The 26,463-nt window shown below is 42.9% G+C and overlaps 2 protein-coding genes across 3 annotated transcripts in view; both read right to left on the bottom strand.

Annotated features, from left to right (window-relative positions):
* The window catches only part of LRP6 (LDL receptor related protein 6), a 111,653-nt gene extending 103,575 nt beyond the window's left edge, over positions 1 to 8,078 (bottom strand). Inside the window, exon 1 of one of the 2 annotated variants that reach the window (XM_083859189.1) lies at positions 7,990 to 8,078. In XM_083859189.1, the coding sequence (XP_083715315.1) occupies positions 7,990 to 8,044 (55 nt within the window). In that variant the 5' untranslated portion in view covers positions 8,045 to 8,078. The remainder of the gene's footprint in view (positions 1 to 7,989) is intronic. The other variant, XM_083859188.1, reaches the window with a different exon arrangement.
* Positions 8,079 to 20,180: 12,102 nt separating this feature from the next.
* Positions 20,181 to 26,168, bottom strand: MANSC1 (MANSC domain containing 1). The gene is made up of 3 exons (XM_083860458.1): positions 25,653 to 26,168; positions 24,654 to 24,794; positions 20,181 to 22,933 (listed from the first exon to the last, which is right to left on the bottom strand). Exons 1-3 carry the CDS (start codon positions 25,870 to 25,872, stop codon positions 21,951 to 21,953), a joined length of 1,344 nt encoding a protein of 447 aa, XP_083716584.1. The 5' UTR covers positions 25,873 to 26,168; the 3' UTR covers positions 20,181 to 21,950.
* Between the last annotated feature and the right edge of the window lie 295 nt (positions 26,169 to 26,463).

The following is a 26,463-nucleotide window of genomic DNA, read 5'->3' as shown; positions in this document are numbered from 1 at the left end:
TTCTGTAACATGGACTCTCCTGTTCTGAAGTTCTTTTGATGGCACTCTCATGGTGGTGGAACACAGTGCTTTCGCTCTGACATTTTTCTAACTTTATATTCTGACTCTACCTGGCTGACAACAGGATGAGCAGAGAGCTGATGCTCCCTGGTCAGGCATCATCTTGCAGCTGCATTGCCAAAACCAGTCCACCTTCTGCCATGGCCCTTCTGCTTACAGAGCAGCAGCAAAATAAAGGTGACCTGGCACTTTCCAGGGCCAACTGCAGGCTATGGAAAGCAGGAAGGCTCCTCAGGGATGCGTAATCAAGTACTTCCGTGATCCACGTTAATGTCTGCAGAACTTCAACATTATACAGCTCATTTTCTCAGGTGTCCTCATAATCTTCCTTCAACACTCTTCCAGCCTCTCAAACAGCTGTCAGAATAACACACAGTGCTGCAGATGAAGTCATACCAGTTCCACATACATTGGCAATACTTCCCCAGTTCTACCGGCAACACCCATGTTTAAATCGACACGGTGTGTTTAATGAAAAAGTTAGTTAGCAAGCACCTCTGCTCCTGCAGAAAAGAAGCCTTGTTTGGCTGCACCAATGAGAGTCCCACATCTGAACAGGGATGGTATTCTGCAGTCTAAACTGTGATGACAAGGAACACACTGAAACAAAACAGTTTGTTTTAATTTTCTTCACACCTTCCGGCATCACCTTTTCCTACAGCGCTTCCAACAGTGAGGAAACAAACCAAAAGCCTCGACCACGTTCCTCAGGAAGCTGTTGAAGCCGAGTGCATCCTCTCAAGGAGAGCACTGAGCCACAACACTGTGGTGCTGCAACAGCAGGAGCCCATTTCCCAAATTCTAGGAAGGCTAAAGGCTGGAAGACACAATTTGCACACCCTGGCAAGCCGAGGTGGGAATGCCCCAAGGTTTGTTGCTACTCTGGAGCAATTGCAGCTCATGATGTGCTCCAGCCTAAACAGCTCACATCTCTCAGTCACTCCTACCAGCCCAAGCCACAGAGTCTTACCCCAATTGCTGTTAGCTCCACACGGATCAAAGAATTCACACTCTCAACAGCAGCACACTTCCAACAAACGAGGCCTTTCTCCACACTCCAAATTCACAGGCAATGAACTACCCTCAGATGACTTTTCCAACAATTTATCCAAGGTTGCACAACAGTCTAAAAGATACTCAAAGTGTGTTGGTTTGTCTCGCCAGGTAAAAATCACATCATTCAAAACAGCTTATTTATTCTGTTTTGAGGCTGGGGTTTTTTATTAGTTTAGATTTTTTAAGCACTATCGGGGAGTTGCTGTAAAGCAAGAACACAGAATTTAGCACCGAAGGCCCCAGTTCGAATGAACAGTTAGAGAATATTTTTAATGGGTAAGGAAAGACATGCACCTATTTCAATAATTTTGAGAATTATTGGACATTTAATTTTTATTTTGTGAAGAAACTGTTGTAGCATACTTGTAACTCTCGCACTTTTAATATCCCTGCACTATTAATGTCAAATGTTCAGCAGGCTTACATTAAATGTAACAAAACACAGGAAAAAAAACAACAAACAAACAAACCACCCCATAAGACAACACACACACATATATATGCAGGATCTCTTAGAAAAGGTGATCAACCTTGTCTTTTTCATACTGAACAGGGCTCATTTCTAGAAATCCAAAAGAAAAGCAAATAAACCCATAAATACAAAACCACCCGACTTGGAATTATCTTACTTATTCATTTTTCCATTACCTACAGGGTCAAAGGGTAACTGCTGAGCTTCAGTTAAGTTTTTGAGTTATAAGAACATCACTGCATTTTCTAAATGGATGTACTAAGACTCACTACAAGGCCTACAAATTCCTACTCCTCTGTTATTCTTAATATTCTTCCTCTGTGTGTGGACAAGAGGATTCTTGAATTTCCAAAGTATTAATATTTTAATTAACACTAATACTATGAGTATAAGCAGGAATTTTATTCCCTGCTTTGACAGAACAACTAAGGGAACAAAGTTTGACACATTAAATTTCTATTACTTTCCACATATCCTTAACTTCCAGAATTCCAGCAAACATATCAGCTACTTTATAGAAGCCTGAACTCTCTGACAATGGACAGAGGAGAGTCTTCATTGTTAAGGATTTCTAGAGGCACAAATAGTTAAAAAACCTCAGCACACTGTTTACAAAGTGTACTTTTCCTCTGGGAACAGACTGGGCAGAGAGGGGAAGAATAAGGGGGAAAATATAAACGTATCATAGAGAAGCAAACAAACAATTTTTGATTAAGCAAAATTATAGGTAGTTGATTAAAATTTTCTGTCCCAAATATGATTACTTTTCAAATCTGACATCAAGAACTCACACATGGCCCTCATAAACACAATTAAAACTATAATCCCATTATTGCCACATTGATTATATCACAAGGGAGTAATTCTATTTAGGTAATGTGATCCTGTAACAAGATACTAAAAAAAAACTGTACGAATGTTGCCATTCTCCACGTCTGTTTATATTAAAAACATTTCCTTATTTTTCTCTCCATATAAATACTGAGGGCTGAAAAAAATTCCATCTTTTAAACTGACATTCTTCTTTCTCCAAGTAACTTATACAATTCTGCAAAGGAAAGAAAGTTTTACTAACTAAAGCACTGCTTCTTTTAACCTAGACTTTAACCGGTTATTTTTTAAAAGCTTATTAAGAATAAGGTATTACAGACAAAGGTATCAGCAGTATTCCCCATTCTATTCATAGACTTTGACTCCATTTCAAAATTGGTGGGGAACTGTGCCAACTACATGGAAATAGAAAGGTCTGTAGCAAGATAATAATGAGACAAAAACCCCACCCTATTTTCATAACCATTTCACCAGAGAACATAGCAAAAAGCAGAAATGACAACAAGATCATTTCTACTTGCAAATGCAAGCACTGTGTTCTGAGTAAGTTTGTCCATGTGGAGCAAATAGCAAGCCTTTCACATGGTGAATGCCCTCACATAAATATTTATAAACTATGAGGATATCTGGAGAGTTTAATGAAGGCTCTCTATGTCAGCTTGCCTGGCAAATACATAAATTGGAAAAGGTTGATTAATATTTAGGGTATCAATACCCAGAATTTGTGTACAATCCGTGAAAGATCCAAAGCTTTCCCTTCTCAATTTTGAACAATTACCACAAAAGAATGACACAGCCTCTTTGTTTGGAGCACTGTGTATTCTGTAACTCTGCAAGTGCCACATACTCTGAAGCCACACCTGACGTGTAAGCTGAAAAACTGAAGGTTTGTAAGAGAGCATGTACTTCCTTCACTGAACAGCAATTCCACTTTGGAAGAGTCATCACTGCAAAGTGCTCGGCACAGGAGAACTGGAAGCTGCTGGCTCATCCCAAACCTCGTGCACACACCAACAGTCACCCTTGGTGAGCCACAGCATTCAAAACTCCAGGGCTCAGGTTTAAGTGGGGAATGCTGACTGTGAACATGAGCAGACCATCCCTGAAGCCTGCAGGGCAGCTGCAGCCCCCTCCACATCTCTAACCAACTTAAACCTCTCACTGGTGCAAGTCCCTCGGAGGGAAACTCCTGATCAACTAAAATCTACCCAAAGCTCTCAGGTGAGGGTGAAACATGAGGGATCTCCAGCAGGAGAACTGGAGAAGGAGCTGAGCACTCTCCCAGACACAGCAGAGCCACCAGCTCAGCCAGAAGCAGCAAAGTTTTAGTTCCAACTGCGTTTCTGGAGCCACACAGCAGTAACATGGACCCCTCCTTGCAGTACAAGGAACTCTGGAAGATGCCACCAGCATGTACTTAACATTTTTTAGGAAATGAATGAGGTTAAATATGTTGGGGACAAAGAACGTAGTATTTGAATCTGCAGACTGGCTGCCAGAGGAGATGAACGGTGACAGATCAGAAAGTGAGACCTGTTTCTCCCTGTTTTCCTGCCCTAGCCCACTCTCTCAGAGGAAGAAAAAAATATCTTCACTCTAGTTGGTTTAGACAAAAAAGTAAATCCCATATTACACGCACTGCAGCAGATATTTTTGAAGCTGGCATTTTTGAAATGTGACATCATCATAAAGGTGGATTACAGATGTCCAAAGGAATCTCCAAGGATTTCTCCAGGTCCCAAAGACAGAGCTTAAAAGGTTCCTATATGCCCAATCCTTAAAAAAAAGAAAGAAATAAAACAAAACAAAACCCTTCTACATATCCAGAGCTTGTAGCCAAATTCCTTACCTAAAACTCTGGGAATGCAGATTGAAGCATTTCTCTAGAGAAAAAGGAAACACAAATACAGTTCATGCCCCTCTAACCAGTATTGCTGAGAAACAAGAACGAAGCTTTCCATCTTCATATAACTCATGCTGAAGGATACACAAGAACTTTACCTGCATATATCTCTGACCAGAACTTCCCTAGATTTTCAGAACTTCCCTGTATCTTGTCAAAAATGCTGCTTTACCTTAGCTCCAAGACAGAGTAAAAATTGCCATCAAACTTTTTAAATCCTCATTTTTTCAGTTTTAAACAAAAGCTAAAGCAATCTGATTATAACTAAACTGTATCACAGAAATGCAATTGAAAGGACTGTAAAATTAATAGTGCATCTTGGAACACGCTAATTTTAGACTATTCTAAGAAAAGATGAAAGAGGAGAAAGGCAGACAAGGGCACACTGATTTCTGAGGAATCACACAATGAAGAAACATGACTAGAAAATAGGTGATTCAAGCTTGGGGGAAGAAATAGACCATGATTTAATATATATACATATATTTCCAAGCCTTACTGTCACAGTATTCTACAGTCTCTAGGTGAAGACACCTTTCACCTGAATGCAAAAACATAACTCTACCTGGAAATGTCACACTTGGTCTCCAATCTGAGTGCTTCAGGAGTAAAACCCTATTCCTTATCCCATTTGCTGACTTCTGGCAGAAAAATATGTGCACATACCACCAAAGTTTAGCAAAGTTTTGAACATTAAACTCTTCTAAACAGCATGCAAATTGATCTGTCTTAAAAAAGCAAGGATCTGTTTAGAAAATAGAAACAATGGATTAAAATCAACTAAAACAGTAACAATATTACAACAACAATAATAATGGATTCAAACAAACTCTCCTCTGAACTCTAGGGAAGCACAGTTTTAAAACAGCCATTACCAAAAAGGCGTTTTCATTTCTTTACTATCTGACTCCAAACACAGAGGTCTGTAACATTCAGTAGGTTGGCACAAATATCCTTTATAAGATTTCTGTTCAAGCAAGAGCTTTATGCACTGCCTGCATGATCAGGGTTTAAAGCCAGAACAAAACAGCAATTGCATGCTGACTGGAGAGTTATTTCAAGAAGAAAGCAAGCCATGAGCACTGGAGGAGGAAGAACTTTTAAACACCTTTTAAAAAGTTGAACCCTCAGTTTCTGTAGTGCCCTGCCAGATGTGATGACACTGCTTTTGCCTCTTTGCAGCTATCAGTTATCTAACAATTATCTCTCTGATTGATTTCACAGCTGTCCTGAAGAACACCTCAAGGCTGCCACGGAGCAGCTCTAACTCCACTCCTCTGGAATAACACCCCTAAGAGAGTGGCTACAAGAAGCACTGTTGGTCAGAAGGTGGGAGCCCAATCTTCCAAATCAAACCATGGGCCCAGAGGAGAGAACAGAGACCAGTGACATCTTTCTTCCAGCAGCTATAACATTAAAAAAAAACCCCAAGCCCAAAGCACAGAACCTCCACAGCAAGCTGTCATGATGGCAACCTCCTATCTCTTAGAAATTCAGTAGCTTCTGGTTTATTGCAGTCCTTGGATGATTTTTGACACTGGTACCTTGCCCTGTGCTTCCATTTCTCGCCAGTAACAGCTTCAAACTTCTTCAAGTCCTGCTGTATTTCCAGGGTACTGATTTTATTCCTTTCCACACTGGTAAGCGAGTCTGCCACAGTTTCTTCAGAGTAAGAGTTAGGTTGTCATAAACCTTGGTCCATTTGCCTTTTCCAGGAGAATGGGAGGCTGGCTTTGGGAGCAGAGAGGATGCTGCAATCTACAAACACACACTGCTACATTTGCTGAGTTTCTGTCTCCAGCACTGTCAGCCTGGCATCCTCTACAGCCCTGAATTCACAAACCAAACAGTGAACTTCCTAACTACAACTCCACTTTCATGTATAAGCTTATTCATGCTCATGCTGGCACTGCCTCTGCCTCATTAAGGAACTGCTGACACCTCTTCTGAACTCAACACATCTTACTTGAACCTCCTCTACTTGCATAGATGCTGTTTATTAGGGAGGATGTATGCATTAAAATCTGATTTTTGTTTCTTCACGGTGCAGCTGCTCCTGCTGTTTATCTCTGTCTAAAGTAACAATTAGCCAGTAGGAAAATTACAGTTGTGTCACAAACAGAGGATTACAACTTCAGGTAGGCAATCAAACAGCAGGGCACCACGAACACAGAAGAAACAGAAATTCTGTTTGGATACAAATGTCCTTGGCAATAGACAGAGGTGAGAGATGAGAAAAGAAATGACAGCCATATGATTTATAAACTGAATGCCTCCTCAAAGTATCCCATTAAGCATGAAGTATACAAAAATTTGGAAAAGCACACACCACTATTTTGAGATTAATTTGCAGAAATTACTGTAACAATATTATGTGACATCACATACAATGACTATTTCTGTGCTGTCATTTAACTAGACTGAACATCAAATTAAAGCCAAACACATGGTATATTAAGAACGGGTATGATTGTTACTTATTAAAATAAACTAATCAGGAAACAGTTTCTCCCTATACTCCAGAGCCAACTTAACTTTAAAATTTGGGGTTTAACTGCCACAACCTAAGTATGAAAAATTACACATGCCATTTAAATAAGTATATTTGTATCTCTGCAAACAGGATACAATATGGCAAACAGATGCACAGGGTGAAAAAAAAAAAAAAAAGGCTATGGATGAGATGAAAATCTTTGTTTTGCAGATTACTGAGCAACTGGAGACTCAGCAGTTACTTCAACCTACACCACCTTTAGACTAACTTTCATCAAAACATGAATGGGGATGAACTCCCCAAATCAAAACGTGGTTGATTAACTGTTAGCAATTAATCTCTTGCCTATCTAGTATGAAAAAAAATCAAGTAAACAGAAAAATTACGTATGCAAGCACCACAGGCGATTTCTTCCCAGAAAGACTTCCCAGAACACAGATAATAGTTACTGCAGTTAAGTTTAGAGCATTAAAAAAACTAAAAAAAAAAAACAGGTTTGTTTCAGATTGTGCCCTGCAAGACAAGAAATTTTGTCGGGAGTCGGGGAGCAGAATCAAAATCCCCTCGGCAAGGCACTCGACTGCTCCTTTAAAGCGGCAGGAACATCCGCGGTGCTTCACCGGAGGAAAAACAAACTTCTCTCAAGTCCCAGCCCAGCTGAGAGAGGAGCCCTGGCTGCTCCCTGGGACAGGCTCGGTGCATCCCGGGGGAAATTCCCGGGGGGGGAAAACGGGACCAGCCCGGCGATGATGGGCACGGCAGGACCAGCCTGACACCGCCGGGGCCGAGCTCTGCCCACGGATTGCGGGGGGGGCAGAGAGACACGGAGGGATAGTTTAGAGAGATCCTTAAAAAAAAAAAGGAGAGAAAAAAAAACTTGAAAACAACAATGGGGCGGCTCGGTGGCCGCTGGCAGGGCGGGCTGCTCGGGAAGTTGGTGAGGAGCCGGGGAGAGGAGGCGGCGGCCGGGAGAGAGCGAGGGAGGAAAGGAGGGAAGGAGGGAAAGAAAGAAGGAAAGAAGGAGGGAAGGAGGGAGCGCTGCCCCCGCGCCGGGCCCCGCCGGCAGCCAGGCCTCGCCGCTCCCCTCCCGCACGCCCAAACATGGCCCCTCGCCCGCCACCGCCACCACCACCCCGGCAACTTTCCCCCCTCTGCCCCTCCCGCCCCGCTCACCTCGCATCAGGGAACAAAAACTGCAGGCGAGCAGGCTGCGCAGGACGGCCCCCATCTTCCTTCCCTGCCTCCCTCCTCGCTCTCACCGGCGGGGAGGAGGCGGCGGCGGCGGGGAGCAGCACCTCCGCTGCCAGTTCATGCTTCCAGGCGGGCGGGGAAGGGAAGGGAAGGGAAAACGGGGGGGTGGGAGGTCTGAGGCGGGGAAGGGCGGCCGCGGAGATCCCCCCTGGCCGGTCCCTAGCAGGCCGCCGTGCCCGGCGTGCCGCCGCGGGAGCGGGCGCTGCCCTCCATGCCCGGCTGCCTCCTCCTCCTCCTCAGCGCCAGCGCCGCGGTCCTTCCCCCATCCACCCTCCGCCTCCGCCGGGCGCGCACAGGCGCAGGGATACAGCCCTCCTCCTCCTCCTCCTCCCGCGCCGTGCCCGGCCGGCTCCCGGCGCAGCGCCCGCCCCTCAGCGCCGCTCCCTTCGGGGAGGGCCGGGATCGCGCACAGCCCCACAGGCCCCACAGGCGGGCGGGCAGAGCCCCCGGGCGGGCAGAGCGGCCCAGGGAAGGGCTCCCTGAGGGCAGGAAGGCCAGCGGGGCTGGGGGCGAGGTGGGGGGCGGCCGCATTCCAGCGGGACTACTTCGCCTCCCTGGCCCCCTCCGCCGGCTGCGCTGCGGCCCGGCCCGGCCCGGGAGGACGGGACTACTTTCTGCCACAGGAGCTGTGGCGGCGGCACAAAGGCTCCGGTCCCGGTCCTGATCCCCATCCCGGTCCTGATCCCGCTCCCAGAACGGGCTGTAGCACCGGAGCATCGCCCAAAATGAAGTTATGGTCCGTTCCTCCAGCGTGCAGATTGAAGAGCAATAAATCCCGGCCTTTCCCAGAGCTGAGGCGTCCCTTATCAGCAGCAATCGCTGCCCGGCTGATGTAATTAATGATGTTGTGATTTGCTTCCCAGCGCTTTTAGGGGGTGATCTGTGTTATTGTCCCCCTTTCTAAACTAAATGTGAGGGCTGGGTTTGTGCTGCTTAAAGCAGTGTTATCAATAATGCTGTGTTTAGTAATGTGCTGTGTTTAAACAGGCTTTTCCCATTCGGGTAAACATGCCATCCTCTTAACTCAAAAGTTGAGATTTTGTACACCCTCAACTAAAAACCAAACTTCCCTCCTCAGCTTTCTTTGTTGGTTCCTGATAAACAATGTAAAACGCAGATTTTCTTGCATTTTTTCTCCAGATGAGAAAAACCTACTTCATGATTTCAGCTCGACTAAACGTTTTCATTAAGTCTAGACGTCCACATCAGGTTCTCCCTCCCTCACAGAATGTGACAGCTGGTGAGTAGAATAATAATATGAAGCAGAACATCTCAGGGCAACATTTGAGGTACTTACATTCCAAAATCTGCATTATTTTCAGGATTATTAGAAACTCGCTGGAATGTTTAACTTTTAGCTTTATATCTGTTCAACATGTATTTTCATAGCTTTTTCTTGTTGTTACAGTAGAGGAGATAACATCTGGGCCAGATTAAAGGCCTGGGCATTGTAGGCTGGCTCTAAAGGGCTCCTGGTGTCGTGTGGTATTATCAGAGTCAGCTTTTACTGCTGAAAAATGTGAAAAATAGAAGAAAACAGTGGTTTTTTTGGTGTGCGTGTGTTTTGGTGTTTTTTTTTTTTTTTTTTTTTTTTTAAATGAAGTATATTTCCGACCTTCAAGGTTGCAAAAATAGATTGTGAGAATGTAAACAACTCAGCTCAACAGCAACATCTGCCTGAGGCCAGGTCTATGTTACAGAATTTTGTTCTTGACTGTCTGCTGGGTGAAATAGCCTCCTCTGTGACTGTACTGTGAGGTGGGAGTATCAGCAAACTCAAGAAAGATCTACGTGGATAATGGATGGGCAGACTTGCCATACAAAAATGTACCCTGGAGAAGAGAGAACCTGCACCCAGCCCTTGTCTGTCACTTGATTTTGCAGGAGCAGGCAAGAGGAGCACACTTTTATACTTATTTTCACTGTTTAATTGGAATCAAAAAGGAAAACGAGATTGTGGTTGATTTGGGGTTAGGGTTTTTTTCCCCCTCATAGTGTTTCTTTATACTTTTCCCATCCCTGTAGCATTGCACAGTCTGTTATTGACCTCTTGAGAAGTATGGCAGATCTGAAATGAATTCTTTGCATCTTCATCATACAGTGCACAGCTGAGGAAAACCTCAAGCCTGCACCCCTGCATTCACAAAAACACCTTTCTCCACGTGCCATTTCCTCTCACATCTTATCTGTTTCTGCTGGAAACACTCTGGTGTCTTGACTGTCTCCCTTGGGAGCCTGATCCCCTGCCTGGTTGCTCTGACTCTTAAAGACATCTTCCCTGCTGTCCAAGCTGACTGGTTTTATTTTTAACTTTTGAACACATCTTTGCTGTCACCCCTCACGCTGGTGCATTTTGCCATTTTTCTGTAATTCAAACCCTTTCCTGCTTGGATTTCCTCTGAGACAGTTAATGATTATTGGCTTCACCTCCCTCAGCTCACAGCTTGCCTAGAATCCCCACAGCCTGCCTAGAATCCTCCTCTGTCTATTCCAGCCCAAGTATCATAAAATCACAGAATCATAGAATGGTTTGGATTGGAAAGGGCCTTAAAGAACATCCAGTTCCAACCCCCTGCCATGGGCAGGAATACCTTTCACTATCCCAGGTTGCTCTCAAGTCCAGCCTGGCCTTGGACACTTCCAGGGATGGGGCAGCCACAGCTTCTCTGGGCAACCTGTGCCAGGGCCTCACCACCCTCATAAAGAAGATTTTTTTCTTGATATTTGACTTACATCTGCCCTGTTTCAGTTTGAATCCATCCCCCCTTGACCTATCACTACCTGTCCTTGTAAATAGTCTCTCTCCATCTTTCCTGTAGGCTCCCTGCAGGTACTGGGAGGCCCCAGTTATGTCACTGTCATGGTTTGGGAATGGTGCTCCCCAATTTAGTGCTCCCACCAAGACTCTCCAAACTCACTCCCCCAGACCCCCACTCCCCTTTGCAGCAGGATGGAGAGGAGAATTGGAGGCAACAATCATGGGCTGGGAAACAGAGATGAGATTAGAAAACAACAGTTTTCTAATAGTAAAGACAGAGAGTACAAAAAGAAACTCGATCCCTTCATCTGTGTTATAAATGGAGATATTTAAAGAACGCTGGTCCAATATGGACTCCTAAGGGACACCACTAGTCACTGAGATACATAAGGGCTCTGAGCCATTGATCACTACCCCCTACAAAAATGGCCTTTTTTGAACCCTTTTCCCCTTCAGTGCTTAGGATTCAAGACCAAGTCTATCTCCTAAATGTCTGTCAGCTTTACTTCTAATTCATACATGTAGAATTAACTCTATAGCAGAAGCTGTTACAAAGTAAAAAAAGGGGGCAAGATTAGCACACACAAAAAAAGCCTCCAACGTGATTTGTCTGAGATTATTATGTTCCTTTATTTGAGTGGAGAGGGAATGCCTCTTTTATTTTAATAAGAAGCTCCCCTTGTTGGTCACAGTTATTTTCATTCACTTTAGAAAGAGAAACCTTGGTTTGCTGTCTCCAATCCAGCTGAGGCTGAGAAACCCTGGACAGCTTTCCCCTTACCTCTGAACTTGGATGGTGGCTCAATGACACAAGAGCTTTCATGGGGTTATTTTAAAACTTGAGTAAATTCCCTGGTTTAGTTGGTGGCCCAGCTTCACAAGCAGTTGTGTCAGCCCCCAGGTCAGCAAGGGACAGCAGCTGCAGCTCATGAAACCAGCAGCCATTGCCAAAGTCACTCTGCTTTTGAACTGTGCCCCGAGTTCAAGTGGAGTCAAAGGGATCTTCTCTAGAACCAGAACCAAAGGCCCTAATGAGCAAAAGCTGTTAGAAGAAGACGGATGCTCAGCAAATGATTTTGTGGCTGCCCACATCACAGAAGCCACTATCATAATTAGCTTTCTCACTGAATGTTTCAACAAGGTCCCTCTGAAGGCGATGGTAAAGTTCTCACTGATTTCAAAAGGGACAGGGTTTCATAATGAAACTCAAGCTCAAGTCTTCATGCCCCCAGCAGGAAAGTCTGCAGCACAGGGAAATGGGACGTAATGTTGCCATCCAATGATGCCTGTTACAACCATTTCATAGAATAAAATAGGACACTCTGATTTGTGACTTCATTGTCATCATCTTGCCACATTCCTTAGGTCATACAGTTAATAAAGAAAAAAATGTTTCATCCAACTCTTCCTCAAGACAAAGTCAGTTCTAAAAATTGTGAAAGAAACGCCTGACACAGTTTATCCTATTCCAAGAATGCAATGGGTTCACCACGATGTTCCTTCTTCAATGAACAGAAGACCAGATCATAGACTAATAAAGAATTTATTCTTTATATTTGCCCTCTTTCAGATGGAAGCCATTCTCCCTCGCCCTGTCACTAATGTCCTTGTGAAAAGCCCCTCTCCATCTGTTATCCCCCTTCAGAAGGCTTGAAGCCTCCTCTCCTCCAGGCTGAACCACCCCAACTCTCTCAGCCTGTTTTTGTGGCAGAGCTGCTCCAGCCCTGTGCTCATCTTTGTTCCTTGCCTCTGCATCCCTCAGGTCCCCATCCCTCCCATGTGGGGGGCCCCAGAGCAAGATGCAGGACTCCAGGTGGGCTCTCATGAGAGCAGAATCACCCCCCTCAGTGATCATGTTTTCCTTCTTGAAGTTCAATCACAAGCATCCATACTTTTCCTCTCATTTTTCTTCCCATACCATATGAACTGGATATAGGTGCCTTACAAGCAGATTTCCTTGAACAGAGAGTCATCTCTCTAGTCCAGCAATTTTCTCCAGGCATCAAACCTAACTTGGTTTTGCCATTACTATCACCACAGTCAAATCACAGCAAAAATTAGCATTTCCACTGATTCTGGGGCAATTTTCCCATGAAATAGCCCATCAAATCCCCCTTTTTATCACATATGGAGTTGCCTTTTCTCCTTGCATTTCAATACTATTTTATTATTCCCTCCAACTCTCCCCTCCCCCCCATATACCCATCCTTTCTTTCCCATCTTCTGTACCAGAAGAGGCTGCCTGGATGAGAACTGCGTTTCTTTGTGGCTAAAAAAAAATAAAAAAATCCTTATAACAAAAACTTCACAGAGGAGAAGGTGCTTGAGTTCAGCAGCCCTTACAGGCAAGCTAGTCTAACAAAAATTCAGCAATATCCCCACAGGGAAATATGAAATGAGATGACCTGGAAGGCTTGGGCATTTTCTTTCTGACTTTGGAGGAGCGTTTGGACTCCTGCTGGTGGTGCATTCGAGGTCAGGCTGTCTACCTACTACCTCTTTTCTCCTCTCCCATCTCCCAGGGAGTTGAAAACAGCACTGCCTGAGGATACATTCCTTCAGCGGTCATGTTTTTGAGTGTGAACCATGCAGGATTCTGATTTTAATTTGGCACTGCCCACCAGACCACAGGGCAAGTCCAAGACTTTCCTGACGAATATTTAGCCGTGGCTACATTTCAAAGCCATATTATAAAAATGTCATTTGAGAAAGTTACTGTTCTGAAATTTGTAAAGTGCTTTAATGCTATGTTGATACAGCGAAAACATCCTTTTAAAAGAGCTCACATTTCAGGCTGACAGACACCAAAACACTATTTTGTTTTAGCTTGCTCAGCTTTTCAAAACCAGTCAGTATCTGGGCTCTATTAACCATAACGTGCGTGCCTTTTAAGCAACAACAATTTAAGAATATTTCCTTTTCAACCCTCTTTCAAACCCCTTCAGCATTTTGCAATATGCATAATATTTAACAATTCTGCTTTGCACTGCAGCCTTTGAAGTTTAAAAATTAGTTACTGCTAAAGCCCTGTACATTTTTTTGCACTCTTTTAGTCACAGGGATTAGTGACTAGAATTTATGCCTGTGGTCAGGAAAGGTAAGTCACTGTGTCACAATAATTAGCAATCTTTCCTACAACAGTTTTTCATTTTTGTGTGTGTGTCTTATGGTGTGACACAATGTGTGTGTGTGTAGGGAAGACCTCATTTGCCACCTGCAGTACCCACTTTTGGGCTAAAGTACCCTAAAATAGAGTGTAGTTTATGGCAAGCAAAGACATCCATCCCTCTTCATAAGGAAGAATCATATTTATATTTTCTATTTGTATTTCATATTTATAGCCACATTCATATTATATTTGTGTTGATATTAATATCTTTATTTTTATGTTCATATACAAATTAGTCTGCAGCTCAGTAAAGACACTAAGCAACCTCAAGAATATGGGTGTGGAGCATCAACCTGGTATCTCTTCAGGGGTGTTGTTTTTATGAGCTGTAGTCAAGTTCTCAAAATAGGCTGGAAAAGCACACTGAGCTCCTCAGAGCAGGAAAGGTTGCCCTCTAATGGTTAATCTATAGGTTTAGTGTCTGTGTTGTTTTATTAAGTGCTCCCCTTCTACAAGATTTGTCAGGTAAGGCCACACAAATGCAAGATGGTGGAACAATTTATTATTTCAAGGAAAACCCAAATCTTCGTTATCCTCTTAATTGATGAATAAATGAATTATTGAAAACAAAGATGAAGGCACATTCTTGGTAATATTTTCATTAAACTACCATTAGCCAGGGTTTCTCAGAGGAAGAGGAATGCCTCTGACAATTCAGAAGTATTATTCATGAGTTTGACAAATTTTATATTTCACTGTGGGAAAAGTTTTGAGTCTGAAAAAATGGCATGAAAGACGATATCCAGTTTATGTCAGTATCATAAAAGTTATTGTGAATGCCCTAGAGATTGATCTTGCATGACTAAACTTCAAGGAACAAAATTACCTTTAAAAAAAAAAATAAAAAACTTTAAATCAACTAATCACAAGGCATTGCCTGTTACAGCAGGAATGCATGTGGGTCCTTAAGCCTGCCCTGGCTGCATTTATAAAGGTTTCTGTGGTTTATGGCCTGTAACTCATTCTTCACATGATGGGGGATGGAAGAGGCAATTATGTAGGGCTGAAGTGCCATTCACTGCCTTTCCATTTTCATTAGTTCTTTGAATAATTTTCTTGCAGTGTAGATTTCAAGAAATACCCTTCCAATACAGCTGGCAACTGAATGTAGGTAAATGACAAAGGAAAACTCAGAGAAAGTCAGACCCAGTCCCCGAATATATTTATTTTAAAAGTAGTGGCTCCTATGAAAATATTATTGAAAGATGATAATATTCTATTTTGGAATAATTAGATTATATTTTCTCCTCTCAAGAAGAAACAGTGATTAGAGTAAGGCTACCCAATCCATTCCTCATCCTTCCTTTTTCTACCCTCTCCTCAGTCAAACCCACAAAGACAGTATTTGGTCACATGGATCTTTGCATAAAATCAGGGAATTGTGTCTAAATAGCCCTGACTCATAAAGCTCCTTCCAATGCCTTTTTCAGTGTCAGAGCTTTGCAGTTAATGCAACTTCTACTAATTTTTTTTCCTTATTGCAATTGTGAAAAATCTAATACCTTTACAACAATTTGAAAAGGGCTTACACAGAGCAAAATCCCCATTTAATCTTGGCATATTAAGAATTTTTTTTTTGAGCAATACATTTAAAGTGCTATTTTCCCTAAACACTTTTTCTTTCAAGATAACCAAAGGTCTACATGTTGAAAGGAACTATGATTTAAGTTCATTTGTGGTTTAAGAATCCTGACACTTTCACAGGAGGAAACAGCTAGGATAGGTGTGGCCTAAGGTACACTGTAGCAATAAATAATTTAGCGTAGGAAAAGGTGTTCCAGTCACCATAGTAAAAAACCCAAAACAATGGGAACCACAGACCTAAACCAGTTAAAGGTAGGAGACAAAAATGTTTGCAGACACTTGGCCTTGTTGAATTTCTGATGGACATTTCTGGTTTAGGCACCTGTTGCTTTTACCCAGTGCACCCCAGAGACTACAGCAGACTCCTCGGCACTACATGGGAGAACTAAAAACTTTTTTTTTTTTTTTTTCCAGGAAAAGAGGGTAAAATGAGTCAGCTTTGGCTAAACCAAGAGCTGATTCCAACTGATGCTGGCTTTAGTTGTATAAGCCCATACAGTGTGTGCCAAATCTGGAGTCTTTCTGGAAGTACTGCCTGAGTTATCACATGGTGGAAAAATATTTGAACTCCTTATTTCATGCCCTGGAACCAAAGAAAGACAACATTGTCATAGTTAAATAATGAGAAGCAGCCGGGGAAAATGTTCTACAGATCCTTTCAGAATTTTTACCCCTGGGCTGAGATGTTCTGTCATCCTGCAAGGCAATTGTTTTGAACAGTTAATGAGCCTCTAAGTGGGAGGACTTGACTTAAAAATATGTGCTGGAAGACCTCCTGCTGACACCAATGGGAGCTGCACTGACAAAGACACATAATCACTGTAGTAAAGGGATCATCTCTTTCACAGTTTATTCTGAGGACCCAAACTAACCTGGATCCTTTACTTGGAGGATCAAAAAAGCCCTTGCTTGTAGGATCCAAATACTTACACACAAGTATTTCAGTAACATCAGTGGAACTTGGGTTTCAGGGTAGGGAAAAAAAGCTCCATCATAAAAGCAAACAGAAAAAATTTACTCAGGAGCTACTTAAAGAGCAGGCAAGCCTATAGGAGATCTGTGTCATAGTGAGGGGGTTTCTGTCACCCTGATTTTTCAGCCTTCTGATGTTTTCACATTTCTACTGGAGATTTCTCATGAATTGTAAGATAAACGAAGAGTGATGTTTTGTAAATACATTCCTTCCAGGGGGAAGGACAAATTGATGGACTGCTGGTTTGACCAGTGGGGTCGGAGAGGTAGGAGAGGTCCCCCAAGTTGCTGGTCAAAGTCCAAACTCTATTTAGACCCTGAATCCTAAAATAAAGTTCTTTTTCTTGCTCTCAGCCTCATGGGTGAGTGTCCTTCTTTTTGTGTCCTCTAGCGACAGGTTTCCACCACCTTCACAGCACTTATGGTTTAGCCAGTTGTTCTGGATGTTAGCTGCTTGTTAAATTTCTTTGAGAAAATACAGAGTGCACAAATTATCTGATTACTGCTCCTGGATGTTATTGGTATGATGGAATTGTCAATTTTCTTCGTCAATTTTCTATTAAAACAAACTGAACCAAAAAGAAAAGGGATCAGAACAGCTTGAACATGGCAAATCTAAACTCTTGACACTTATGAAAATGACATTTTACAGGATGGAAGGAGAAGAGTAAGAGAAAAACAGAAGAGAAGTTAATGCATGACCTTCAGGCCTTTTTTTTTTTTTTTTTAAGTGAGACAATATACAGGAAAGAGTGATCCAACATAGTTGTACTGAAACTTAAAAATACTTTAACACATTGTTTATAATACCTAACACAAAGGTGACAAAGAGTAGCTGTTTTATGCTTTGCATCCTCAAGAAGTGTAGAGATGTAAAGGGAAAAAAGCAAATTTAGACTGTGAGATTGAGTGTAGGCTTTCTGAAGAGGAAGAAGAATGTTCAATATATCTTAGCCCTTCAGGGGACATACCAATCCAGACACTGGGAAAGCCTCTGGGAACACCATGTACACTCCTGAAGGATGTGCAAGACTTCAAGGATGAGGGGCTGCAGCTATCCCACAACTATCAATGAACAGGAATGTAGAGAAGTATATTTATTACCTGTATGAGAGGATGAGTAATGCACAGGGAGAGCACAGCTGTCTAGGCCCATTTCAGGAGGGTGACAGAAAAAAAGTCTACAAAAGTATAGCCCTGTATATGATGGGATCCTGTGTGGGAACTGCTGACTGCAGCACTGGCACTGTAAACTCCACATTTTTATCAGGATGGAAGGATCAAAGCATGTCATCAGATTCAAATCCACTAAGATTGTTTTGCAGGAGGCAGGAAAACAAGATCCAGTTTTGAAACTGCCTTCTCATGTAATTCTCTTTTTTTTGGGGGTAGCTTTATTTACTTGTTTATTTGTTGGGTTTTGTTAGTTGGTTGTAATTTACTTGAAATAACCCTGAGTATAAGCATTTCCTACTCCTACAGGAGTTAAAATGATCTGAAGCACTATTTGCAGAGAACACACCATGCTGAGTTTGCAGCCCTTTGAGACAGGGACTTTTGCACCCTTCTCAAATAAATCTACAATTTATTTCTTTATGATTGTTTGCAGTGGTTATAAAATTTGGGCTATTTGCTTTACTGTACAATACCACAAGACAGTTTTGCTCATGGCAGTCTATATTTACACACCTTATGTTTGCTCAGCACTATAAAGCAATAACATGAAAACCAACAGCTACAGAATTTATGACACTCTCCAGGTGACAAAAGTCAATCAGCTTTTGGCCTCCTGCCATAACAGAACTGGTTACCTTCAGAAAGAGCCACCCCAATGTGAGGCTTGTCATCACAGCGTGGTGATTAATGATCCAAGTTCCATGTGTGGTGCACAGTGAAGACCACAGGGGATGTCAGTGGAAAAACAGAAAAGTGCACAGAAGTTTCAGCGTTGGAAAGCACAACAAATTGGATGGATTTTTTTTTAGTTATTTTGTCTCTCGCTCCTTTTTGATTTATGATACAAGAGCATTATCCAGGCAAATAAATAAGCTCCAAAAATGCATGTAATAAAGCATCATAGTCAAAAGAATGATGCTGGGAAATCTCTCTCTGTCTCTGTTAACTGGAAATGCCAATACATGACTAATAATGCAACCTGATTCAATGTTAATAAAATAGAGAATATGCTTAGGTTTGTTATCTTCTACATTATATGATACTGTGAAAAGTTTTAAAAATGTGTGTATATAATCATTCACCCAGACCCTTCCAATAAACAAAAAACTTTCCTTTAAAACCTTTTTGCGATGAAATAGCCATAGTTTGGGAAGTTTAAAAAAACCCAAACTAATTAAAACTTTTTTAAATAATCAAAAATCCTCGTAACTTGTCAATTCTATTTAATAAACTGTTGTTGCCCTCTAGCGTTCAAACACAGCTTGTAAAGGCCCCTCCAGAAATATCCAAACTGGTCAGCTATCAATTAATTCCCTGTTAATTCTTAATCCAACCTGACAAATGCATGGGAAAAATAATTCTTAAAAAGTGTTTCAGTACACCTGCCTAACACCTTGTTTTCTTTATTCAAACATAAGAAAAGATCTTTCATGTAACAACTTCTAAAGTTGTTTGTTTTACTCAAATGTTGTGAAAGGCCACTGAGGTCAGCATCCTCACCAAATGAGCCATGGTGCTTGAGCGCCTCTGAGCTTTACCTCTGCTGATGCCTTAAGCTTTGGCTTTCATATTTGCAGATTCTGGGCTGCCTAGGGGTGCAGTTCTGAGCCTCATATTAAGTGTTAGTAAGCTCTCTTCACAGAGCAGGGAGACAAAACAAATCCTTTTCCTGCTCAAGACCAAGGACAACTTTCAAGCCCAACAACACAAACAAGGGTGAGCTGAAGGGAGGAACAAGAAGGATGGGACCTCACAACCTGGAACTGGAACTGGACAATTAAACCCCAATGTGCAAATGGACCAAAACTTATAAAAAAGTAAGATCTTGTGACCAGTCAGCCCTTTTGTGTGACTATTCGTAGTGGACCCTGGGTGCAGCCTTGGTCAGGCTCTCGTCCTGCCCAAGGTGGGTCCTGGAGGTCTTTCAATAAATACCTACTTTATTCTCTACCTCTGACCAGTCTTTGTTTCAGGTCAGCCTTCCAAGGCACCACTGCCATTCCCCGTGCTGGGCATGCACTGCTGATTGGGCTGGAGGGCAGCTCCTACTGACATGGGCCACACTGAATAATCCCAGAGTGGTTTAGGTTGGAAGGGATCTTAAGGATCAGCTCATTCCAAGCCTTGGCCATGGGCAGGGACACCTTCCACTAGCCCAGGTTGCTCAGAGCCCTGTCCAACCTGACCTTGGACACTTCCAGGGATGGAGCAGCCACAACTCCTCTGGGCAACCTGTGCCAGGGCCTCACCACCCTCACAGGGAAGAATTTCTTCTCAATATCTAATCTAAACCTTCTCTCTTTTAAAGCTATTCCCCTTTGTCCTATCACTACCTGTCCTTGTGAAATTCCCCTCTCCAGCTGAGTACATGACCTGTGCTCTGAACAGCCCTGAGATACATCTGATGATTTCTCTTGAATATTTTGCTATTGTACTGTAACCGTGTCAATTAATACCAACCACCTTTTCATCCAACGAGTTATTTATTGCAGCAGAAATGCACAGTGAACATTCAGGCGTTGTTCTCAGCACCTCTCCTGCATTAAAGTGTTGTGATGGCACCAGCAACATAGAAAGGTTCTCGTGAAGGTTGCAGTTCTTATGAGAGAAAATTATGGTCAACCTCAGATCTGCATCTGCATTTTTATAGCTAGGCCTAGGACTCATCATTGGGTAAACTCACTTCCCAAAAATGTTCCTCCTTGTTATGCTTCTTGACCAGAAACCTCTGAAAATAGCTACTAAAAAAAAAAGAAAAAAGAAAAAAGGGAAAGGGAAAGGGAGAAAGAGAAGAGAAGAGAAGAGAAGAGAAGAGAAGAGAAGAGAAGAGAAGAGAAGAGAAGAGAAGAGAAGAGAAGAGAAGAGAAGAGAAGAGAGAAAAGGTTAAACAAAGCACAGTTGATAAATTTCGGGTACATTTCTTCTGTAATTTTGTTCACTTTTAAGAGGTTATCCAGACTACTTTTCTTTTAACCATTGTCAGACTTAAACAGTGTAGCAGACCAGCTGGTTTTATATCCATAAAGCAATTTGCAGCCTCCATATAGTAAGAATTCAAGTTCTTGACACAAGGAACACTGACTTTTCTTTGATCTCTGAATAATGGAATTTTCAGAGAATTTTCTGCATTTAGTTATTTAGAGCTTTCAGAAAACTTGCCTTGAGGCCATTTTTTGGATCACACCTGCCTCCCACCACACTAAGCTTGACAGATCTAAGAATCTCTTGGATGTGAGTCAAATTTCACATTTTGTAGTAGAATTGTTTCCTTGCATGAGGCACCCTTCCTTCTCTGCTGTGACATTTGTTGTTGATTATGCCACCTGACATGAACACTTTGAAATCCAGCTTTTCATTCTAAAACCAGGCTTAGACTGACTGTACACGAAGGGAAATTTATATAACATGAACTGGAAATTGTGTGGCAGTAGATGCTCCCATTTACTCTCCTTGTTGAAGAGTCAAGATAAAATTATAAAATTATAAAATTATACAGTTGTTTAGGTTGGAAAAAACTCGAATATCAAGACAACTGTTATTATGCAGCTGTGCTTATTATCAGTCACAAGAAGGGGACACTAGAAGTGAAGAGGGTGTGCTTTGAGACCACTCACATTTGCAGTATGTAGTTTTAAGGATACCTGTTACATATGACGAAGAACTCTAAAGATATGTATATAACCATAAACTATGTTTAGATAAGGAAAATTAAATTATGCCATATGTAATACATTTTTTTCCTGTTTGTACCTAAACCCATTTGAATGCAAAGCTCTATTACTAAGTATTCCTTTAAAGCTACAAATAGGGTAAATAGGATTGCCAGGCAATCACTGGCATTTGGTGCAAATAGCACTGAAAACACCCATGTGCTGCACAGGTACTGAATTTATTAGGTGTTCTTCAATTTCACTAATCTTGTCACAGTACAGATTAAGCTCATGAAATGCTTTTTCTCCTTAAATATAAGACCTTCTTAGCTTAACTTGGATTTAAATGTTTACTCTCAGGATTTAGTAATAAATCAAAAATGACAGACATTATAGCTCAGCACAGACACAGCATTCCTTCTCACCACCAAACCCATCTCCTGTCTCCTGCTTTCCCATTAGAGCCCAAAAAAGGAATCCATCCTCTTCTGAGATTTCAACATCTACTGTTCCATTTCAGAGTTCTCCTCTCAAAAGTGAGAGATGCTCCTCAAAATTGTATTTCCTCTCCGGGTCAGACATCAGCATACATTCCATTGATCAAGTAATCCAGCCTGGTGTAATGCCTCTTCTGAAGAGATTCATGTATTTTCTTCCCTGTCAGCACAATAACTAGCAACAAGAACATCACCCCAAAAAACAAAGCTGCTACAAGGCTGCTTTTTTCCCCTATATGAAAGACACCTTTCCCTCTCAGAACACCTTCTGACAGGGAGCTTTCTGAGTCAGGTGGGTCATAACCCTGAAGGTCATTTTGGGAAGATGCGGGGGAATCACTGGACAGAACAAAACCTGGAAAAGAGAGGAGGGTCACTTGGCTGGTATCATTGGAAATGACAATTGTTGGGTCAGGAGCCATGGCTGGAGTCCTCAGCCCTGATGGGGTGGTAGAAAATCTGGAATTTGTGGTCACCTGCTTGGTTGTAGAAGTAGAAGCAGAATTTGTGGGCTTGGCTGGAAGAACAGGAGTGACAGTGACTCTGGTGTCGGGGACACCAGGTTCAGCTGCAGTGGCTGCAGCAGGCAGAGAGGCAGCTGTGGTGGGGTGGGTTGTCTTTGGTTTAGCAGCACCAGGATGCAGAGGGGTTGTAGGAGGCTCCAGCTGGGCAGAACTTGTCAGCAGAGGAGTAAGAGAAGCACTGCTGGTTTCAGGAGCACCTGGCTGGACAGTGGTGGGGAATGAAGCAGTGGGGTTTCCAGCTGGAACAGCAGAAGGGAGGTTTGGTGGCAGAATAATTTTCTGCCTTAAGATGGGGTCTGAGCTCTCAGATTGTTTTGCTCTTGGAGATTCAGGAAAAACTGTATGAAGTTCCATGCTGTCCAAATGCTTGTCTATGTGGTTCAGGAGTTCAGATGCCTGATGAAAGACAGATTGCTGCACACTGGCAGTGTGATTCTGACTGGGAGAAATAAAGGTTTCAGGGTCTGAAGGCAGAGAATATTCATTTGAAGAAAAGTTCCCAGTTTTGATGGGTTCATCCTCTGAGCCATGGATGTCTGGAAACAGAAATACTGGTATTTAGTTATTAAATCTATTTTTGACTAGTGTAGGCATACTCTATTTGTAATTTTTAGAAACATTTTTGTTAGGGGGCTCTAAGAGATAATGACTAATGAAACTTCCTTTCTTTAAAATATGCACAGTGACATTTAAATTCTACGTCATAAACGCTGTCACATAACAGTGTTCTGTGCAGAAATACCATACAAATAATAATCCTAAAAGCTACCTTATTTTACAGCATTTCTTTTACAGTATTTACCTGATGTACAGGTATTATAGAAAGTATTTGGCTGAGCATGAGCTCTTGGAAAGACAGGCTAATTGCCAATTCATATTTTATATATATATAATTATATCTATAAAAATATAGAAATATATATTATATATTCATGATAATGATTCAGCTGCTGCACAGAACATGCTCTCAAGTAGTTCTGACTCTCAGTCATCTCTTTTTAATATTGGAACAAAAAGGTTTGTTAACTGCACTGGAATTGAAATAATTAAAGAAGTATCTTTCCCCCTTTTAGCTTGGTTTTCCATGTAACCACACACAGATTCTCATATGAAAGAACAAAGTTTGAAACATTTGTTGCTACTGACACTGCTCAGGTGCTACCTTTGAAAACTTCTCAGGAACATTAAACAAGCTAGCATAATCTTTCCACAATTAAATGCTCACAGAAGATCAAATCTCCCAAATGAAAAAGAAGTGTTAAATGCAATCAAGTTGTTCACTCAGCATTGCACTACATGCTGAACAAAAGCACAAGCATGACTGTATTTCTTGTTTCTTTCTTTGAAACTCCAATGTTCTTCTAGGGGAGAAAGAGCTGGAGGAAAGTGTAATTACAGTAACAATTTTACAGAAATGCAGTTCATTTGTTGCACATTGCTTTTGTGTGATTCCTGTGGGATTTTGTGCTTGCACAAAAAATACTCGGTAACATTACATAATTAATCTTTTTATATATCATACATGTTCCTCTTGGAAAAGTTCTCTTTTTCAGCAAAAGTTTGGTCTCTCAAGCAGCCATACAGAAACCACCATGGCAGGATAGTTTAATTATCAGTTTCTTATCTGAGCTGTTCAAACAGGTCTGGTGCAGGTCAACATCAATCAACAGGTAGGTCTTGCTGTTAAAAACACCACAGCATCGGCCAGAGAGCAAGAAAATCCTGAGTGTGCAGCCCACTTGCCATAAAGCTCTGAGTTTAAGTTTGCTTCTGCACTTCAGGTTCCCTAACTGAAACCAGAAAATAATGATTATTTTTTATTATTGCCAGTTATTCATCATTGTAGCATGGGTTCTTTAAATACACAGCTGGCTACAAGGGCATGGTGTTTCCATCGGCTTTTGTGACACTTTTCAGCATTATGTACAGGAAATTTTCCTTCTTGACTACATCTAGACAGAAGCATCTTATTTTTGTCTTAAGCAAGGACAAATTATGAGGATTTCTGACCCTAATGTGAAGGAGTATTATAAGGGGACATTATTCCAAGTGGGAAGCTGGGCCCACAAAGGAGCTCACCACACACCAGCCCATCCATCCTCCACAACAAAAAAGAACAGTATTTTCAAATCATAATGCTTGGCTTAGAACACTTTACTACAAATACAACCCCTGAACAGTTCCTGGTCACTACTGAAAGTTCGCAGGTGCAAAAGTCATCTGCTGTGGGGGCTGATGGCTCTCACTATTATTTACCTGTAGTTATCTTGTAGCTCACAAGTCCTGCTGCAGGTTTCATTGGACAAGCCTCAGTGCTAGGACAGTGAAACAAGTAGCAGTTTGGATGTGTATTTGTTCTTGCAGCATAAAAAATAATCAAATTACACTTCTTGTCTCCTGCAAAACAAAGTAAATACCTGTTTCAGCAATAAGAACTTTTATAGCAGTGTGGTAATGAGATCTGGTTTGTTAACTTTTGCTCATGTGAGTGAGAGGAAAACTACTAACACATATCATTCCTACAGGAAAAACAACCAAGGACTGCAGAAGAATGGCCCAGGGCCAAAATATGGAAGGTCACACCTTCCTCTTCCTGTACAAATAAAGTTGGGGAAACTGTGAGTCTAATCTTTTGTCCTCCCCTCACCCATACCACACTGGCACCACTTTATACAACCATTTCTCACTTACAAATCCTGATAAGTCTGAAAAGCTCCTCTATATATCACGGGGAAGAAAACTATTTAGATCTTTTTCCTTATTACATCCCAGGAATCGCTTGGCTAGTTCCTGCTTCAGGGGGGTCACCTTCACCACTGTCATTTCTACTTTTACTCTACCTCCTACTGCTCCAAGAACTTGACTCAAATCAGCTGTCTCAGAGAAGGGTGAGCACTCTCATTCTTGGCTAAAATTAAATACAGCGCAAAATGTCAGCTGCTTTTAGTGCATCTAGTAAACACAGCTTATGCCCTTTCGGGGTTTGGGATTTGGGAGATTTTAACACCTAAAAGTAACGCTGTTTTTGTGATGCAACTATTTCCCTGCACACTACGGGGTGTTGCATTAAGATCTAACATCTAGTGGCAAAAGAAAGCAGCAGCCGCAAGCTGGACCAAGCGCATCCTGAATTTACCCTGCGAGGATAAATTCCGCGCTGAATACGGAGAAACATCAGCACCTGATGTTCTCCGAGCCCAAACTCCAGAATCATTCTCCCGGGCAGGCAGCAGAGGAGAAGGATGCCGAGGTTACCTGCGAGCCGGTGCCCCGAGCAGCAGGCGCGGACACACGCACCCGCGCCGGGGACGCGCAGCGGCTCCGCGCCCCGGACGCCGCGGGGCAGGGACAAGTTGATATCGATGATGGAATTCTCCACCTTCTCCGCCGAACACTCCTGGCTCAGCGCCGGCCCGGCCATCAGGCAGGTGATCAGCAGGAGGAGAAGCGGCCAGCGGCTGCCCCCGCGGGACATGGTGACCCGGAGCGGTCCCCGCGGGGCTCCTCCGGCACGGCCGGGGCTGGCGGCAGCGGGGAATCCGAGCCGAGGGGTCTGCGCTGCTCCCGGGGCGATCCTGGGGCACCTTCGGGCGGTCCTCGCTCCCAGCGCGGGGTCGGGAAGGCAGCGGCGAAGCCTGGCCGGGCTCGGGAGCGCCACTCGGGGGGACCGCGGCTGTCCCGGCACGTCCGGGAGGAGGGACCGTGGGAGGCGGGCCTGGGATGCCTGATTCCCTCCTCCTGCCTGCCTGCCTGCCTGCCTTCCTCCTCCTCCTCCTGGGCTTCCTGCTTACCTGCCTACCTGCCCTCCTCCTGCCTGCCTTCCTCCTCCTGGGCTTCCTGCTTACCTGCCTACCTGCCCTCCTCCTGCCTGCCTTCCTCCTCCTGGGCTTCCTGCTCACCTACCTACCTGTCCTTCTCCTGCCTGCCCTCCTCTTCCAGGCTTCCTGCTCACCTACCTACCTGCCCTCCTCCTGCCTGCCCTCCCTCCTCCTCTCTTCCTTCATTTTCAGTGCCCGCAATTCTCCTGTTCCCTTCCTGCCTTTTTTCCTGCCTGCCATCCTTCTCC

This window comes from Zosterops lateralis (assembly GCF_965231275.1).
Source record: "Zosterops lateralis genome assembly, chromosome: 4".
Taxonomy (NCBI): Eukaryota; Metazoa; Chordata; class Aves; order Passeriformes; family Zosteropidae; genus Zosterops; species Zosterops lateralis.
Note: the sequence above shows the minus strand (reverse complement) of the source record. Positions and strands in the feature narration are given on the sequence as shown.

Bases quoted from the DNA above. Each gene is read 5' to 3' on its own strand.
- MANSC1 (XM_083860458.1), bottom strand. From the start codon at position 25,872: ATGTCCCGCGGGGGCAGCCGCTGGCCGCTTCTCCTCCTGCTGATCACC. The intron at 24,795-25,652 runs GTAACCTCGGCA...TTTGTTTTGCAG, and splicing joins CTCGGGGCACCGGCTCGCAG to GAGACAAGAAGTGTAATTTG. The intron at 22,934-24,653 runs GTAAATAATAGT...TTCTGTTTCCAG, and splicing joins GAGCTACAAGATAACTACAG to ACATCCATGGCTCAGAGGAT.